The sequence below is a fragment of the Mustela nivalis genome (genome assembly GCF_964662115.1).
Source record: "Mustela nivalis genome assembly, chromosome: 8".
Taxonomy (NCBI): Eukaryota; Metazoa; Chordata; class Mammalia; order Carnivora; family Mustelidae; genus Mustela; species Mustela nivalis.
This window is the reverse complement of record NC_139027.1, coordinates 142211764-142228713: the sequence shown is the minus strand read 5'-3', so window position 1 is coordinate 142228713 and position 16950 is coordinate 142211764. Positions and strand designations below refer to the sequence as shown.

At 65.5% G+C, this 16950-nt stretch overlaps 1 protein-coding gene across 2 annotated transcripts; it reads right to left on the bottom strand.

Moving 5' to 3' along the window:
- Window positions 1–44: 44 nt before the first annotated feature.
- On the bottom strand, window positions 45–1246 carry RPS21 (ribosomal protein S21). Of its 2 annotated transcripts, none has more exons than XM_082746414.1 (6): window positions 1102–1246; window positions 832–894; window positions 672–735; window positions 463–534; window positions 171–241; window positions 45–91 (listed from the first exon to the last, which is right to left on the bottom strand). In XM_082746414.1, the coding sequence occupies exons 2-5, from the start codon at window positions 879–881 to the stop codon at window positions 182–184; spliced, it is 246 nt and encodes an 81-aa protein (XP_082602540.1). In that variant the 5' UTR covers window positions 882–894; window positions 1102–1246; the 3' UTR covers window positions 45–91; window positions 171–181. The 2 variants fall into 2 exon arrangements, with proteins under 2 accessions (XP_082602540.1, XP_082602539.1); XM_082746413.1 differs by having other exon boundaries at window positions 45–107; window positions 186–241.
- Window positions 1247–16950: the final 15704 nt, after the last annotated feature.

The following is a 16950-nucleotide window of genomic DNA, read 5'->3' as shown; positions in this document are numbered from 1 at the left end:
GGTGCCAGGGGAGCGCAGCCCGTCCCAGAACAGACCGACACAAGTGGGTTTCACTGTTTATTTAGGACAAACCCCCCGCTTCTGTGATCTCCTCCAGTCAGAAGTTCCTAGGACAAAAGGACAGCATTAGAGCCGCGTTCCTGGAAAGGCCGGGGCCTCTGCGCCCCAACGCAGCCCTGACTTACTTGGAAACGATGCCGTCGGCCTTGGCCAGTCGGAGGATGGAGTCGTCGGACTCGCCCTGGAAGAAGCAGGGCCGGCTGTGTCCTCTGCCCCCGCGGCGGCCCAGCTCGGCCCTCTCGACCTCCGGGCCTCCCCCTCTGACCGCCCGGCGAGGGAGGGGGGTCCTCTAGGGGCCAGAGTGGCCCTTTCCCAGCCCCCAAGCCCCGCCGCACCCCCAGGAAGGCCGGCGGCGGCACGTGGACCCCGCGGGCTCCCAGCGCCGCGGAGCGACGCACTCACCATCCTGCGGATGGCCCCGCAGATCGCGTAGGTCTTGAACTGGCCGTTGAACCTGCCGGTCACCTTGTCGACCTGCAAGTCGGCACCGGCTGTCACGGAGACCACCGGGCGCCTCCCGCCCCACACCGGGGCCCCCGGGATGACCGACCCCGCGGGCCGCCCTGGGAGCGTCCTCCCGGGAGGGACTGGCCCTCCGCCGCCCGGCTCACCTCGGCCACGTTCATCTGGATGGACGCGTGGTCCTTGGCGCCGATGATGCGGTTGCTGGCGGAGCTGCGGGCGATGGGGGGCGCGGTGAGCGGCGGGGCGGGGGGAGCCGCAGGGGCGGCGGGAGTCGGGGCGGCGGGAGCCGGGGCGGGGGTCGCTCACCATTTCCGCGGCACGTACAGGTCCACGAACTCGCCGGCGTCGTTCTGCATGGCGAGGGCGAGCCTGCGGGACCCCGCGGCGCCGTGAGGCCGGGCCGTGTCCCCTCCCCGCGCCGCGGCCCGGGTCTCCCACGCCCCCCGGGGCCCCCCGCGCGCCCCCGGCCCGGGTCCCCCACCACGCGCCCCCGGCCCGGGTCTCCGACGCCCCCCGGGCCCCCCGCGCGCCCCCGGCCCGGGTCTCCCGGCCCTCCCGCCCGGCCGCGCGACGCACTTGCTGGCGGCACCACGAGCGCGAGCGCAGAAAGGAAGCGCGGCCTCCCCCGGCAGCGCTATGGGGAGGCGGGGCGGGGCCTCGGGGAGTGCTTCCGGGTCCCGACGCGCCGCGCGCGGCCGGCCTGTCGGGTGTACTTCCGCTTCCGGCGGAGGGGGCGGGGCCTCCGTGCGCGGGGCCGCGGGGCGGCGGGGCAGAGCGGCGACGCGGGACGTGCAGCAGCGTCGTGGCCCTTGGCCGGCGGAAGTGGCCGCGGCCCCGGCGCGCTGGGACCCCAAGGGCGTGTGGGCAGGCGGCGGCGGGCGCGGCGCGGTCCGGGCCGGGTCCCCTCTGCGGCGGGTGCGGGCGTCCCCCGCGGTCGGAAACGGAGGTCGGCGCAGGGAGGGGCGCCGCGAGGGTGGGGGCGGGGCAGCGCTGAGCCGGACGGACCGGTGCCCCGCAGCCCCCGGAGTGCGCGTGGCGGCCCCGCGGCTCCCGCCTCCGCCGCGGCGTTCTCGGCTCCGGCCCGTCGGGCCCGCGCGCGCAGGGGCTGCGGGAGCTGAGCGCTGCAGGGCTTGTGCGTGCGCCCGCCTCGCCCTGCCCGGTCTCGGCTCCCGCGCCGCCTCCCCCTGCCCGGTCTCGGCTCCCGCGCCGCCTCCCCCTGCCCGGTCTCGGCTCCCGCGCCGCCTGCCTGACCCGAGTCGCTATCCGCGGGCGCCCAGAACACGCCGCCGGGCCAGCCCGCCGCACGCACCGTTTGCCCGCCTCACTCTGGGCCTGGCCGGAACGCGGGCTGCAGGGCCGTGCCTGAGAGCCGGCCGACCTGTAAGCAGGGCGTCTGCTGCCCCTTCCCCTGAGGTCCGGCTGAGGCCGCCCCCGCTGGGCGGTCACTCCGTGGGGCGGCTCGGCCTGGTCAGGGCAAGATTCTGTAGCTGGGAGGCGGAGGCAGCTGGAGCGCCAGAGTGCGGGAAGGGAGGCAGGTCTGCAGAGGGTCTCCTCGGAGCACGGGGCGCAGTAGAGAGCGGGGATACACCGCACGTGTGGTCCCATGACTGTCCACCGCGCTGCCGAGACCACACCGGGGCAGAGATCGGTCTTTTCAACAAACGGTGAAACGGGAAATCGGGACATCCACGTGCAAGAGAATGAAGCCGGGCCCTGCCTCACCCCGATACAAAATTAAAGTGGATCAAGGGCCCAAAACTATAAAATTCTTCGAAGAAAACGTAGAACACAAGCTTCATGGTATTGGACTTGGTGATTTTGATAGGAGACCAAAGGCATGGACAAAAACGAGACAGATGGCAGCCCGTGAAAATTCTTAAAATTTGCACATCAAAAAACAAGATCAATGAAGTAAAAAGGCAACCCACAGAGTGGGAGGAAATATTGCAAATTATACGTCTGATAAGGGATCAATATCTAGAATAGAGAACAAAAACGGAACAGAAGAGCCAGCGACCCAAATCAAAAGTAGACATTTCTCCAACAGCCAGGAAGCTGTTGTGGCTTCCGCAGCGGGCGAGTGTGGCTCCACCTCACTGACGAGGGAGACGCAGACCGAGACCCCAATGAAATTCCACTTCACACCCGTTAGGAGGGCAACAACAGAGACAACTGTTGGCATGGGTGCGGAGAAACCGGAACGCTTGACCCTTGGTGGTAGAAATACAACGTGTGCAACCATCGTGGGGTACCATGGTGGCTCCTCAATTAAAAGGAATTACCAGATGATCAGCAAGTCCACTGTTGAGTGTATACACGGAAGAAGCGAGACCTCAAAGGGATGTTTGTACACCTGTTCACGGCAGTGCCGCTCAGGAGTCAGAAGTAACCCCTGTGCCCACTGGCCTATGAGCAGATGAACCAGTGCGGTCTTCATGTACAAGGGAGTGTTACTGTGCCTTAAAAAGGAAGAAAGTCCCGACACATGCATATAGTGAAACCTTGCGGACATTTCACGGAGTGGAATGCGCCAGTCACAGGAAGACAAATCCTGCTCAGTCACACTTTCTGGAGGTGCTTGGAGTCCTCAGAACTGGAGAGAAGGGTGGTGGAGGCCGGTGTCTGCGGAAGGGGAACTAGGTTATGTTTAATGGGGACAGAGTTTCGGTTCTGCAAAATGAAGAGTCCTGGAGAGGGACAGCAGGGATGGTGGCGTGTCCCTGATGTACTCAGTACCACTGAGCAGTACCCGTAAATGGTTAACACGGCAGATTTTTTGTTACTTGTGTTTTTTTTATTTTAAAGATTTTATTTTTAAGTAATCTCTGTACCCAACGTGGGACTCAAACCCACAACCCCAAGGTCAAGAGTCTCCCTCCACCAGCTGAGCCAGTTGGGTGCCTCATGTTTATTGTTAACACAATTTTTTAAAAAAAGACTGTAGGACACAAACAGGTATACACACTCCTTTCCACTTTCCACTAGGGCAGAGTCCCAAGGCCAAGTTTTTTTTTTTTTTTAAGATTTTTTTTTATTTGACAGAGATCCCAAGTAGGCAGAGAGGCAGGCAGAGAGAGAGGAGGAAGCAGGCTCCCTGCTGAGCAGAGAGCCCAATTTGGGACTCGATCCCAGGACCCTGGAATCGTGACCTGAGCCGAAGGCAGGTGGGCTTTAACCCACTGAGCCACCCAGGCACCCCCCCCAAGACCAAGTTCTTCAAGGGGAAATTCTGTGCCCCATGACATCTGGATGAGCCCTTCTCTTAAGAAGCCGTGCTGTCTGAAGGCCCAGGTCCCCCCTTGGAGCACGTGGTCCCTGAAGGGAACCAGGTCGGCCTCTCACCAGTAGGGCCGGCAGATACCAAGAGCCTCCGTTAGGTGCCTCACGGCACCTGCACTGTCCCCAGCAGCCACTGTGGGGCGTCCAAGAGCTGTGCCTGGCACTGCCAGCAGCTGTGGGAGAGGCCCTAGACCAGAGGTTCACCTGTCTGTCCCCAGCCCACTTCCAGGCTGGCTAAAGGGGGCTGAGCCACCTCCCTCAGACCCCTCGCCTCTTGCCCATGGGGTGAATTGCTCACTAAGCTTCCTGTGGGGTCTTCCAGGTTGGGGAAGGGCCAGAGGTCAGGAAGTACAAAGGTGGGGGGGGCGGGCAGGAGGACCTGGCACCTGAGGACACTGTCAGGCTCAGCCCCTTTAGTAGGCCCAGGGCAGCCCCCAGGAGCGGCAGCTATTGTGCAGGTGGTGCCGGTCAGGGTTCCTGTGCCCGCCTGTGTCTGCTCAAGAATGTGTGCCTGTTCCTGCCCCCACTCCGGTCACCTCGACCATCAATACCACATCAGGATCCCAAGCTGAGTGTGTACTGTTTCTCTGCCTCTTGACTGAGTAGCCTTGGACAAATTACTTAGCTGCCCTCTCCTGGCTGTGAAGCGGGGGCAACCGAAGTAAAGCCACCCACGGGGCTGGGGTCGTCTGCATTCAACGGACAAACACATGCCGTGCTCAGAATGCGTGTGGCACTCTGGAAGGCCTAGCACGCCAGCATGCACCACCACCGGCACCATCAGCGCCACCGTTGTCAGCACCACCACCTCCAGCATCGCAACCTCATCACTTCCACCACCACCGCCGTCCCCACCGTCACCGTCCCCACCACCATCATCACCATTGCTGTCGTTACCTTGTGGCTCCAGGTCCTAGGACCAGATTTGAGTCCTGAGCAGGTGACAGGAAGCTGTACGGGGACCGCCCCAGTCTCACACGGGTCCGCATTCAGGCTTTCCAGGCAGGTGATGGTGACCAGCCGCATCCGGGTGGTGTCTGTGTTCCCCCAGCACGCCCCGCAGGCCCACCGCAGACCCGGGTCCACGGGGCCCTGCGATGTGGGGCAGGGCCGCCTTCCAGAGGACCCTCCGCCTCCTCCTCCCACAGCAGCTGTTTCTGGGCCAGGCAGGTCCAGGCCAGCGTGAAATGCATTGTGTGTGGAAGGGAACCAGCCCCACACCAGGAAACCCTCCTTCCGGGCCTGGAACGGCGGCCAGGGTGAGCGGCAGGTCAGGGCCGACCCGACCTGGCCAGGAGCTCCAGCCACCAGCCCTCCAGCCTGCCCTCCATTCTGTCCAGAGGAGGCCTGGCTCCCTTCCCTGGAGCTGTAGGGACGGGTGTGTGCAAGCTCGGGACCCACCAACCGCGCAGTCCGGCGGGCGTTGCAGCCACAGCCCCCCAGCCTGGCTCTGGCCTGCCCTCTGATCCCAGACACGGGCAGTCACCGGCCCTCCCGGATCGGACTGAGGCTCACAGGAGGTCATGGCGGGCGCGCAGCCTCACCGTGAGGTCAACTTCTCTGTCCCGGGCCCCAGGGCCTCGGGCGTCCTTACTCAGACAGTCAGTGCTCCAGGGAGCCTGGGAGGGCCGGGCCAGCTCCCCATTCTGCTTGATTTTACCTAATTTTATGATCTCATTTTGTCACTTTTATTTTATTATTTCCCTATTTTTTACTTATGTCAGTTTATCTCAATATCTTACTTTATTTTGTCATTTTACTTCTGGATTGTTTTCATTGGGATGTAACCCACATGTAAAAAGCACAAACACGGGTCTGGAGTGTTCCAGCCCCTGGGTGTTTGCACCTGTGCACGCCTAAGGCATAGCCTTCTGATGACCATGCGTCCTGGGGCAGGGTCTTGGTGGGCCAGCCCCCTTCCCCACCAGATTCCCAGGAGGTTCCTGCTGGCCCCTTCCCAGGATGTGGCTGGAGGCACCCCGGAGGGCCAGCTGACGTGGGGCAGCCACCAGTGGGGGGGGACACTGAGCTCGGAGTCCCCCAAAACTGTCCCATCTTCTGGTCCCACCCCTCCCGCGGGGCTGGGTACAGAGGACTAAGCCAGGTGACAGGAAAGGCGGCACTTCCGTCCCAAGCACACACAAAGCGTCCAGCTGGCTGGTCGCAGCGCACCCGGAGGGTTTGCCAGGCTGGCTGGGAGCCCAGTGTTCCAGCCTGACCGCGCGGGCTTTCAGGTTCCGTGGAGAACACTGCGGAGCACAGGCAGCAAAGCCCGCTGGGGCAGAGGCCGGGGTCTGAGCCCAAGCTGACCTCTGACCCCAGGCACAGACCGAGCCCCTGTGCAGGTGCCCCCGTCTCGAGGGAAGGCAGCACAGGAATGAGGGGAGGCCCTGCGGGACCTGGGAACAGCCTGTGTTCCAGCACCTGCCCCTGCTCCTGGCCCTTCTCCCTCTGAGCCTGTGCCCCCTCAGGAGGTGCAGCCATTCTCCAGTTCCACGGGTGGAGGCCAGGCTTCCCCAGGAAGGGGTGGGGAGGGAAGCGAAGCTGGCACCGCGTCGCACCTTGGGGGCTCCGACTCGGGGACATGGGGCACCCTTGCACCCACCCTTTTGCTGCTGCTCCCCCCGTTGGAAACGGGTTGGGGGCTCCCTGCCTGCCCACCTGTCTGGGAGGTGACCCCGCAGCAGGGCAGGCTCGGGCAACGGGCGCGTCAGCAGGCGGCCGCCGGCACCAGGCTCCACAGCGGTGGCCGCAGGGGCCGGCCAGACAGCCGTGCGGAGGGAGCTCACCGCCTGGCATTTCCAGCGCCTGTGAACTGCGGCCTGAGAGGGGCCGCCTCCTGGGGAGGGTCCAGACCGCTGGCCTAGCACCTGTCAAGGCACCACAGAGGCCCTGTGGCAGCCCTGAGAGGAGGACAGTTGTGAGCCCATTTCACGGACGGGGAAATAGAGGCCCAGTGCGAGGAGGTGCCCTCCCTCCAGAGGCTCCCAGCTGGGGCGCGGCGGGCGGAGGCGTGAGGTAAGCGCCGGGACCACCGGCCTCTGTGCTGGAGAGAGGCGTGAACCTGGAGGTCTGAGCGGGGGCACCTGCAGGCTTGCACCCCGGGATGGCCTACACAGGTAGGTGGCCCGGGTCCCCAGCCGCAGGCGCTAACAGGGCCTCCTCCCTGGGCCCAGCCACTGCCAGCTGGGCACGTCAGCAGCTGCTGAAACATGCCCAGAGGCAAAGGTGTGTCTGGCCTCAAAAGCCAGGGTGGGAAGTGACGCATCCAAATTCCTGTCCCAGGTACGTGGGCCTGGCCCAGGCTTGTCTCCTGTGGGCAGCTTCGTCCCCTTCCCCCAGCCCAGCGCTGCAGGCACTCTGGGCTCCTGAACTTCTGGGGGGTCCAGCACCGCCCTTCACTGGCCATGACCTTTGCAAGTAGCTATGGGAAGGCGGTGGGGCGGTGCTCCTGGGCACAGCCAGGCGCTGGGCCCTGCAGTTTGCAAGACACATGGTCCCCACCCCCAGGGAGCTGCTGACCCGAGGAAGAGGCCTAGGACAGCAGCTCTCACCGGGGTGATTCCCCCCAGGAACCATGCCAAGGTCGTCACGGGGAAGAGAGGCGTTCACTGGCCACTAGCGGGTGGAGGTCAGGGGCACTGCCTCCCAGCCCAGTGCCCAGGACGACCCCTCAGGGAGGTGTCGAACCCAGAATGCCTGGTCTGGGGTTTTGAAGGGTGGTCAGGGAAGGCCTCTCTGAGGAAGGGCCATCGCCACACAGCAACCAGCCCCGAGAGTCCTCCTGGTGCCCCGGCAGGGAGGAGGGAGGACTGAGCCACAGGCACGCTGGGCTGGGGGCAGGGCTAGGTGCAGGCCCGGGGAATTCCAGAAGGCTTCTCAGCTCCCTGCCTCCTCAGACACATTCCTCCCCGGGGTGGGCAGGAGACTGGCTCCGTGCATTCCTGGTGGAGCTCGGCAGATGGAGGAGCGAGCCAGAGAGGCACAGGCCCTGCCCCCTCAGCTCCCGGGGGCCTCAGCCCCGTTGCCAGGACTCAGGTGGGCCTTGGCTGGCGAGCCTGTGGGCACAGGACCTGACCGGCAAACCGTCCAGGTGGGGAAGGAGCACCTTGCAGATCAGGTCAGGTCTGAACAGCGTGGCGTGCTCAGCAGGACCAGAGCCGCAACGGGCCAGGCCACACACGGCCTCTCCGATGGCCGGTGCCCCCCTGTAAAATGGGGTTTTGGTGACAACAGTGAGGCAGGAAAACAACCAGCCCCATTTACACAGGAGTCCAGGGAGGCCATGCCCCTGACCTCCGCGCACACGGGCCGGCCCAGGCTCCCAGCCTGCCCTGTCCCCGCTGCTCCTGGCAGTTCAGAGAGGCGGCCCAGGTGAGACCAGGTGTGGGGCCCAGACCGCTTTCCAGAAGGAGACTGGACTCCTGATGGCCCCAGCGGCCTGGCGGGAGCCGGGAGGTCTCCTGTGTTTACACTCCCGCAGAGGAGCTGCAAGACACATGTTTGTAAATGTTGGAGCCCGAGGCAGACAGGGGCCTGGAGCGGAGCCCGGCCCCTCCTCGGCCCGGTGGGGATGGCCCCAGGTGATCCCGGAGCGGCTCTCAACAGTGCCCCCCCCTGCCCCACCAGCAGGCCCTGTCCGGGTAGGCACCTCCGTGCCTCGCCCACCAGTCTGGCATTCACGAGCTCCCCTACCATGACCCAGGGCGACCCTCAATGGACCGCGTCACAGGTCACTGCATCTGGAGCACTGGTGACCCTCACGGGGCTCCCTGTCTGCCCCCTGCCCCGGCTCAGGCCTGCTGGGGGACGTGCAGGGGTGAGGCTGGGAGCTCAGGGCTCATTTCACAGTCCAGCCTTTGGGCCACCAGTGGCAGGCCCCCTGCACAGTGACCAGGGCCTGCACTGTGAGACCCGCGGGGCACTCAGTGGGGACAGGGGGGGGACAGTGCATGACTCAGGGTCTCCACAGACATGACCCAGTGGCATCTCACGCTCAGGCTGAGTCAGTCCGCTCTTGAGGGTTGGGGGTTCACCACAGCCCTAAACACAGGCGCACGTCTCACCGGAAGCTGGGACCAGCTGGTGTGCATGGGCAGGCCGCACGTGGGGGTCGGTCCGTGTGCACCGTGACGTGTCTCTGCCGCCGCCATCTCTACCGGAGGCCTGACGGGGCACCCATTCCTGCCTCCGCGGTGCCTCTGGGACGCCCACCCGGCCTCCACGATGAGAAAGGCCAGTGGCCGAGCCGTGCCCCAAGCCCTTTCCTGGTCCCTTGGGCGGCCTCCTCGAAGAGCCGTGTCCCAGGACACAACCATGTTGCAGCGGCCGACGGCCTCGGTGCTTTCCAAGCTGACCCGCTTCCCCCGGCGCACTGGCCTCACCACATCCCCTGCTCGCCCACGCACGGACCCACGGCACTGCTGGACATGTGCCTGTCTCTCCCACTGACGTCCCCACAGCCGAAGGACTGGGTCCCCTGGTGACGCGGGGCTTCGTCTGCAAGGAGGCCACCCCAGGCCACGAGGGGCTGTGGCCGCAGAGCAAGGACACCGCCGTGGACCTCGGGCCGCTCTGGCAGGGCTGGGACCCCATCGGCCTGCCTACCATGTGGCCACCAGGCCAGGGGAAGGCAGCAGCCCGGGGTCTGCCTCCTGCTCCACATGGGGCTCCGGACACAAGATAAATCACCAGATAATGAAATGAGGTCATGAATTGAAGCAGCTGAGTGGACAAAGGAAGACTATGCCACAGACAGGGGCCTGGGGGCGCGACTGTGGTCTGGGGTGCACTGAGAGCGGGGGAGGGAGCCGCGTCACCACAGCAGCGCCGTGGAGGGGGCGTTGTGAGGCTGGAGTGCCCGGGGACAAGGTGCAGCCTCTCAGCCGAGGGTGGCAGGCAGCGGTGGACCCTGTTTCTCAGTGGTGGTGGCGGGGCAGATGGGTCTCAGCCCCCAGGTGGCATCCAGGCCAGGGCTCCCCATGGAAATGACTCAGACTCCAGCCAGCCCAGTCTGAACCGCCGCAGGAGAGACGGGGCAGGGGCTGCCCGGCGCCTCCGCCGACACACAGGTCCCCAGCCAGCCTCGGGCTGCGGCCCCTTCAGAGCGCATCCCACACGGACGGCTTTCCACACCGCGGTGTGTGCCCCTCCGGCCCCTTCCTGGCTCCCTTCCTCCCCAAGCCTCAGTTTCCCTTCTGGGAAACAGAACAGTGATTCCCAGCAGCTGAGCAGCTGCTTGTAAGGTACAGGCACGTGGGGGGCCCGGGGGCCCCCACAGGGTTCTCAGGAAATCTGGCTGAGAAAGCGACTTGGGGGAGGCACAGAGGGTCGTCCAGCCCAACCCCGAAGTACAGTCACTGTGGGTCCCCACCTCACTCTGCTCCCCTGGACCGTGGGGGAGGCAAGAGCCCCTGCCTTGCACAGCTGGCCCGGCGAAGGGCCGCACCCAAACACATAGTGGGGGCCATTAGCACTTGTCTCCCTCTGCCCGTGGCCCAGGCCTCCCTTGGTGGTAGCGTGGGGGTGCTGGTGGGTAGACTACGGGTGGGCAAGCACGTGGGGGGCACAAGGTGGACATCATCCCCACCTGCAGTGTCCTGGGGCTACGTGGTGCGGCTCAGAGCCGGGGAAGGGGTCTGTCAGCTCAGGCCTCGGGGAGCCCGGTCCTTGCCAGTCACCCTGCTCCCGGCCCAGCCACGGTCCAGCCACGAGCACCGCTGGAACCCTGTGAACACAGCTTCATGGCAGGGGTGGCCCTGTCACCCCTCTGAGGCCAGACATGGGGCCGGGGGTGCCCCAGGACTGCCCGAGAGGCTGAGCGGGGAAGAGCTAGCGCGTCGGGCAGGAAGGACAGGAGCAGAGAGAGAAGCCTGAGAGCAAGACAAGCCCGAGAGGGAGGGTCCACAGAGACCGAGGGTCCGCAGAGAAGGAAGGGGGAGGGGAGGGAGGCCCTGGGTCCTGGGTCCGGGCCGGGCCAGGCCAGGCCGAGGAGGAGGAGACCTGGTGGGGGCTGTCTGCCGGGCTGGTCCTGCCCAGAGCAGGGCTGCAGGGCAGCGAGGGGCCGCACCTGCTGGGCACTGGTGTGGCTCATGCGCTGCCCGGAGGGCTGGCTGACCTGCATGGCCCCCACGCCCCACGGCAGACCCAGCAGGATTCAGGGGAGTCTGCTCGTGCCACCAGGACCAGACGCCATGGGGAGCTGCAGTTGGACCCCTTCATCACAGGACCCCCAGCCAGAGGTCCCAAAGCTGGCAAGGGGGTCCAGGCTAATCTGGCTCCTTTCTACGGACCGCGGGCCCCAGAGGCTGGGTCTGGGCGCTGCTGGAGGCGCTCCGGACGGGTCGGCCTGGCAGCCCCGGCCCTGCCCTTCCCGGGGGATCAGATTCCTCCTGCGCTGAGGACTCCTGGCCATATAAGGCCGTCTGTGGGCACCTCCTGGGGAAGCTGCGGAGCCCGCAGCCCTGCCCGCCCCCCGTGGGAGCCCGAGCTTGGCCAGGTGCCCAAGGATGGAGGCGGGGAAGGGGCGTGCTGGCGCCCGATCCTGTGTGTGCGGGAGGACAGCAGGGGCCGCAGGCCTGGGGTCCCACCGGACGGGCTCCCCTCTGTGCTCAGCCCCTTGAGCCCCTTACCTGTCCCCGCCACCCGCCGGGGCTCCCCAGTCTGAGGTGTGAGGAAGGGAGATGACGGAGTCTGTCTCACACCCCAGCCAGCACCCGGAGGGGCCCCCTCAAGAAAGGTGTGGGGGGCGGGGGCGTCTGAGAGCAGCTTCACTGTGGACCAGGACCTTCCTTTGCTCTCCCAGACGCACGGATGCTGGAGGAGCCGAGTCTGTGCCCTGCCCGTCCCGCCCCACAAACCCCTCCAGGCTGCGGCCCAAGGGCTGTTGCTGGAGCTTCTCCCTGAGGCCCAGAGAGGGGCTTCTGGTGGAGGGGGACAAGGGTGCCACTCTCCTGACATGCCCCTGCAGGGGCCGCTTCTGGCTCGCAGACCCTGGCCTTGGACGGGATGTGGGATGGGGACAGGAACGGGGTCATTGGGGCAGAGCAATGGGGGGTTCTTCCTGGGGGCCTGAGCCTTTCTCAGAATCGCTCCCCAAGTCGCCGGGCCCTCCACAGCCTGGCTGGCCTGGGGGAGGCAAACCCAAGAGGCTGGTCCTCCGTGCAGGGGCCAGGCCCGGAGCCACTGCTCAGCCAACGAGGCAGGACACAGCTGAGATTTAACTTAACAGAATGAGTAAGCCCAAGAGGTCAGCCCAGGAATCAACGCCCGCTGACTCTGGGGGGTCCAGACCCCAGGCAGGAAGGGAGGGAGGGGCTGGACAAAGAGCAGGGTCACTCTTGTGTTCCAGGTGGAGGTGATAAGGTCAAGGTGCCCTGAGACGGGCGGGAGTGGGACACTGTTCAGCAAGGACGACTGGACAGAGGAGCACCTGCTCCACAGGGCCTGGTGGGCTGCGGTTCCACAGGGCCTGGTGGGCTTCGGTGACTGGCTCTTATCCTGAGCTGAGTGGAAGCCCCTGGGTTGGGTGGGGCGGGGGGCGGGGCGGGGCCACCTGCAGCTGCTCCAGCCCAGAGAAGCTCCCACGGCGCACTCACAAGGCCATGTGGCTCGAAGTCATTGGGGGAAGGGGTCCCCTCCCTTCATCTGAAGCCCTGGAGGCTGCAGTAGGGGCCATCCAGGCTGGACCCCAGACCATGAGCCCTGGTCCAGGGTCCCTGCACATCCGTGCCACTCTCGTGGCATCCTTGGAGTCATGTGGCCCTGTACTCCCGAGCACCCTGGGGTCATGCGCCTTTATAGCCAGTCCGCCTGTCCCAGGCACCAAGTGGGAGGAAGGCAAGCCCAGCTGGGAAAGGAGCTTTGGGAACCGTCCTGGGAGAGCCCAGGATTGGGGGGACCGGCCAGCCCTGGTCTCCTGTGGCCCCTGGCCACACCTAAGCCTGCCTATGCTCCATCCCGTGGGCAAGTCCTCCTCCCACCATCAGGATGCCCACAGGTCAGGCCTGCAGGGGATCATGGCCTGGGAGCTGGGCACAGAGCAGGCAGACAGGGAAACTCCTGGGGTTCTGGGGTCAGAAGGCTCCCAGAGTAGGGACCTTGGTTGGGCAGCTTATGGGTCAAAACCATCTGTTCCTGATGGGGGTCAACTCTGAGCCTAGCGGACTGTGAGTTTCCCAGAACCACATGCCCTTGAAGCCAGGGAGAGCCCCGTGATGGCCCGCCAGGGCTGTAGGCAGGGAGGAAAAAGTACCACTCCTTCCAGAGCAACAAGGGGCCGGCTCTGGGCCCCCTCCTCATGCAGGAGCGCTGGAGCTCTCACCCGGCCCCATCCTTCTGAGGGCAACAGTCCTTGATGTGGGGTCGGGGGGGGGACACGAGTGGTGGCGCAGGAGGTAAGGGGCGCTCCTAGCCTAAGGGAGGGGCCCACCTGCTCTTCTGGGCCTCCCTCCAGCTCTCGGGCCCCCATTCCTGGAAGCCTGTCCAAGCTCTGGGCCGGTCCCATGGTGGGCTGTACCCACGGAAGGCACAGGAAGGCTGTGGGCTGAATAATGGCCAAGAGGGGACCGGGACTTCCCTCAGTCCTGCTGGGTTGATGACCTCCCGATGAGGCCGTCTCCCAGCGGCAAGTCTTCAGGGCGCCCAGCTGGTCTGTGTCTCCCTCCCACAGGACCGGGTTCTGCCGTGGCGGCTGACAGTGGCCACCAGACTCAGCTTGGTGCCTGCCCCTGCCCCCCCGCCCAGTGTCCGGGGTACATGTTCTCACCAGCTGGGTTCCCTGGAAGGGCATCAGGGCAGCCTTCAGAAAGGGAGCAGCCCTCAGATATCCCAAAGCACAGAGCGAGCTACGCGGCAAGCTCTCTTCCTGCAGAGACGGGCTTCCCCAGTGGCAGAGCAGAGCCCTGTGGCCTCTCTCGGTGAGCGGGCGGCCCGCCGGAACCGCAGGGCCTCCCCCGCCTCACAGCTCTGCAGGGACACCACCCCGACGGGCGACTGCACAGCTTCTCCCCAGAGCGCAGGGCCGGGGGAGAGCTGGACCCTGGGGACGGTAGGTCGGGCACAGTGGTCTGTTACCGACTGGGCCAGCGGTGATGTGGGTGATGTGTGCGGAGCGAGTGGACACCCCGTACCCCCGCTTTCCTGCCAGGCCGGCTTCCCCCGAGGTTATGGCTCAGGCTGTCAGAGTGCGGGTGCCCTGCCCCCCACACATCTGCCCTGGCGATGGCCCTGACTGGGGGGCTCCTAAGGATGCCTCCGCTGAGTGGGGAGCGGGGTAGGGGCTCAGGTGGGGGGTCGTCCTGAGGCCAAGCTTATCGGGCTCAGGGTGAGGGCGAGTGGGCCAGGCCTGGGAGTACCTCTTCCCGCTCCCCCACCGGTCTCCAACCTCCCATTTACCCTGAGGCTGGGTGGGGAGGGGCTCGGGTTTGGGGCCTCCCCTCTGGTGGTGGCCAGCGTCAGTCTGGTAGGAGGAGGAAGACAGGCTGCTTCTGAGCCCCTCCCCGGGCGCTCCTGCCTTTGATAACCTGCGCCCGCACCTCCGCCCCACCCCCACCCAGGACCGAGGACAGAACGCTGGGCTGCCTGGTTGCCGGCCGGGCTGGGGGACCCTTTGTCAGGGACCAGTGTCCAAAAGATACCCAGTTAAGTGTCAGGGGAGAAAACGCATGGCTGACCGAGCCGGTCCTCCTTGCTGGCTGCCCTCCTGACAGTCCTGGAGCGTTCAGCCTCGGTTTCCCCACTCGTAAGGAGGAAGAGGGGCCGGCTCGCCTGGGAGGCAGAGGAAGACATCAGTGAGTCCTTTGCGGTGACTTGCCGGAAATGTGACATGGGAGGCCAGGGTAGAGGTGGGCACAGAGGGCCCCGCCCTCCCCTGCCCTGCCCGCCTGCCCGCAGAGGGCCCCTCCAAGAGGCCAGTGTGCGGCCTGACTGGGACAGCATCTTCGTCCTCCCCGCTGCCCCCTCCCTGGGCACAGCAGCTGGCATGGGCACGGGGTGGGCACATTCTCCTGCCCACTTCGGTCCCCCCCACCCCAGCTGCTCCTGGGACAGCTGTCTGCCAGGAAGCCACTAGCCCCAGATTAACCCTTCCCACACCAGGTGCCCTGGCTGACTTGGCACATACTCAGGCCACCCCTCCTCCCCTGGCCTGCTCTATGCCCTCAGAGGGCAGAGGCCTGGCCGTTAGGGGGCTCTGCCAGCTGCCCCCCACCCAGGGGATGCTGGGAAACTGACCATAGAGGAGGGTGGAGAGTGGGAGGGTCCCCAGCCTCCAGACCTCAGACCACCAGGACCCCCAGCTATCAAAGGGGTGCCAGGGTCCAGAGCACGGTGCGGTGATGTGCACAATGAGGTGATCTCTGGGCACAGGATGGGGGCAGGTCAAATTCCCATCTGGAAGCCCTGCCACTGCCCAGAGGTGGCTCTCCATCTGTCTCTTGCAAGGGGTCATGAATTAGCTCTTGAGCTGGCTTGTCTGCTTGGGGATTCCAGATGATTCCATGTCTCCCGCCCACCCTCTGGGCCAGCTCCTCCCCAACTCGAAACTTCTCCCACAAAGGCAGCCGCCTCTTTTTGCCCTTCCCCAGGTGGAAGAACTAAAAGAAAAGTTACAAAATCATGGAAGCCTAGAGAGGAGGAGGGGGGTCATCCTCACTGCTATGTCCCAGCTCCGAGGAGAAAGGGACACTCAGCTCCCTTGAGATACAGGATTTGGTGGCGGCCAGGGACACCCAGAAGGATGCGAATGATAAAGCACACTTCTGGGGCAGCTGCTGCCGCAGGACCCCCACCAGGACCAGCCGGCCACCACCCCAGACACTTATTCTACCCACCACCCAGGACTGTCCAGGGGGCCCCACGTGGGACATATGCACCCAGCTGGCCTGGCTCAGAGAATGGGGGGAAGCTGCCAGCCCAGCAGCTGCGCACCAGCCCCTCCCACCCCCCAGGCCTCCCTGTGAGGCCGATTTGGGCCAGGAGTTGGAGGGGAGGAGGAGGAGACCCAGTGGTCACAGCCACCGAAATGCAGAAACAGCTGGGACACAACCCTAAGCCCTGGCCTCTAGGTCCTGTGTCATTTCCCAAGCATCCTCCAGCAACTGGGGGCTGTACCAGCACGGGGACCGGCTCTGAGCTGGGAGGGTTTGGCTGGCAGAAGATGGTGGAGTCACGGTCCTCCAAAGCACAGGCACCTCCAGGCACAAGGGCGAGCTCCCGGGTGACTCTAACAGCGCTGCTCAGTAGAAGTCCTTTGCAGCCCATCTTCTTGGCACCCTCGGGGTCCTGAGCATCCTCCCTTTGCCACAGGGGCCCCACAGTGCCTGTGCCTCTTGCTCCATTTCCTTATTTCAGAATATTGAAGAGCCAAGTACAGGTGGGACTGGCAGAGTTGAATCTGACCTGTCTGCCCCAGGGACGCATGGGGTCCCCAAGCCGGGTCTTTCTTACTCCCTGTGGGCCCCCGCCCACAGTCACTTGTGGCTGACAAGGGCTCACCTTCTCAGCTGCAGAAAGAGGCAGATATTGGGGGGGGGGGTGCGGTATAAGGGAGAAAAACCAAACACCGAACAGAGGAGTGAGGCTGCACAGGGTCTGCGGAGGTCACCGCGTGGAGTCCTGGGGAACCAAGCGTCGGGGCTCCAGTGGGGGTCACTCTGGACACGGAGCCGCTTCTGGGATGGAGGTGGGAACGGGCCGGGCCCTTGGTGAGGCAGAGGGCCCAGGCCGGCCGCTGCGCAAGCTTTCACCGAAGCGCCTGTCCCCGGGCCGCCGGGGGCGCTCGGCCTCCAAGAGGTGCCCAAAGTTAGGGAAACAAAGAGCGGAGCGGCCAGGCTGGGAAGAGCGGGCCGGGCGCCCGGGACCCGGGGACGCCGCTCGGGACCGGGAGCCACGCCCTGGGGGGGAGGGAGGTCGCGGTTGGGCCGCGTTCCCACCGCCTGGCCCCAGGCCAGCAGGTGCCCCTTCTGGGGAGGCCGGCCGGACCGGGGTTCGAAGGGTTAAGGCCCCCGGCCGCCCCTCCCCCTCCCCGCCCCTCCCCGCCCCCTCCCCGGGGCGCGGGGCTCGGGCGCCCGGGCGGGCCGGGGCGGGGCCTGACGTCCGCAGGCGGGGCGAGCCCGCCGGCCACCGCCGCACTCCCTGGGCTCCCGC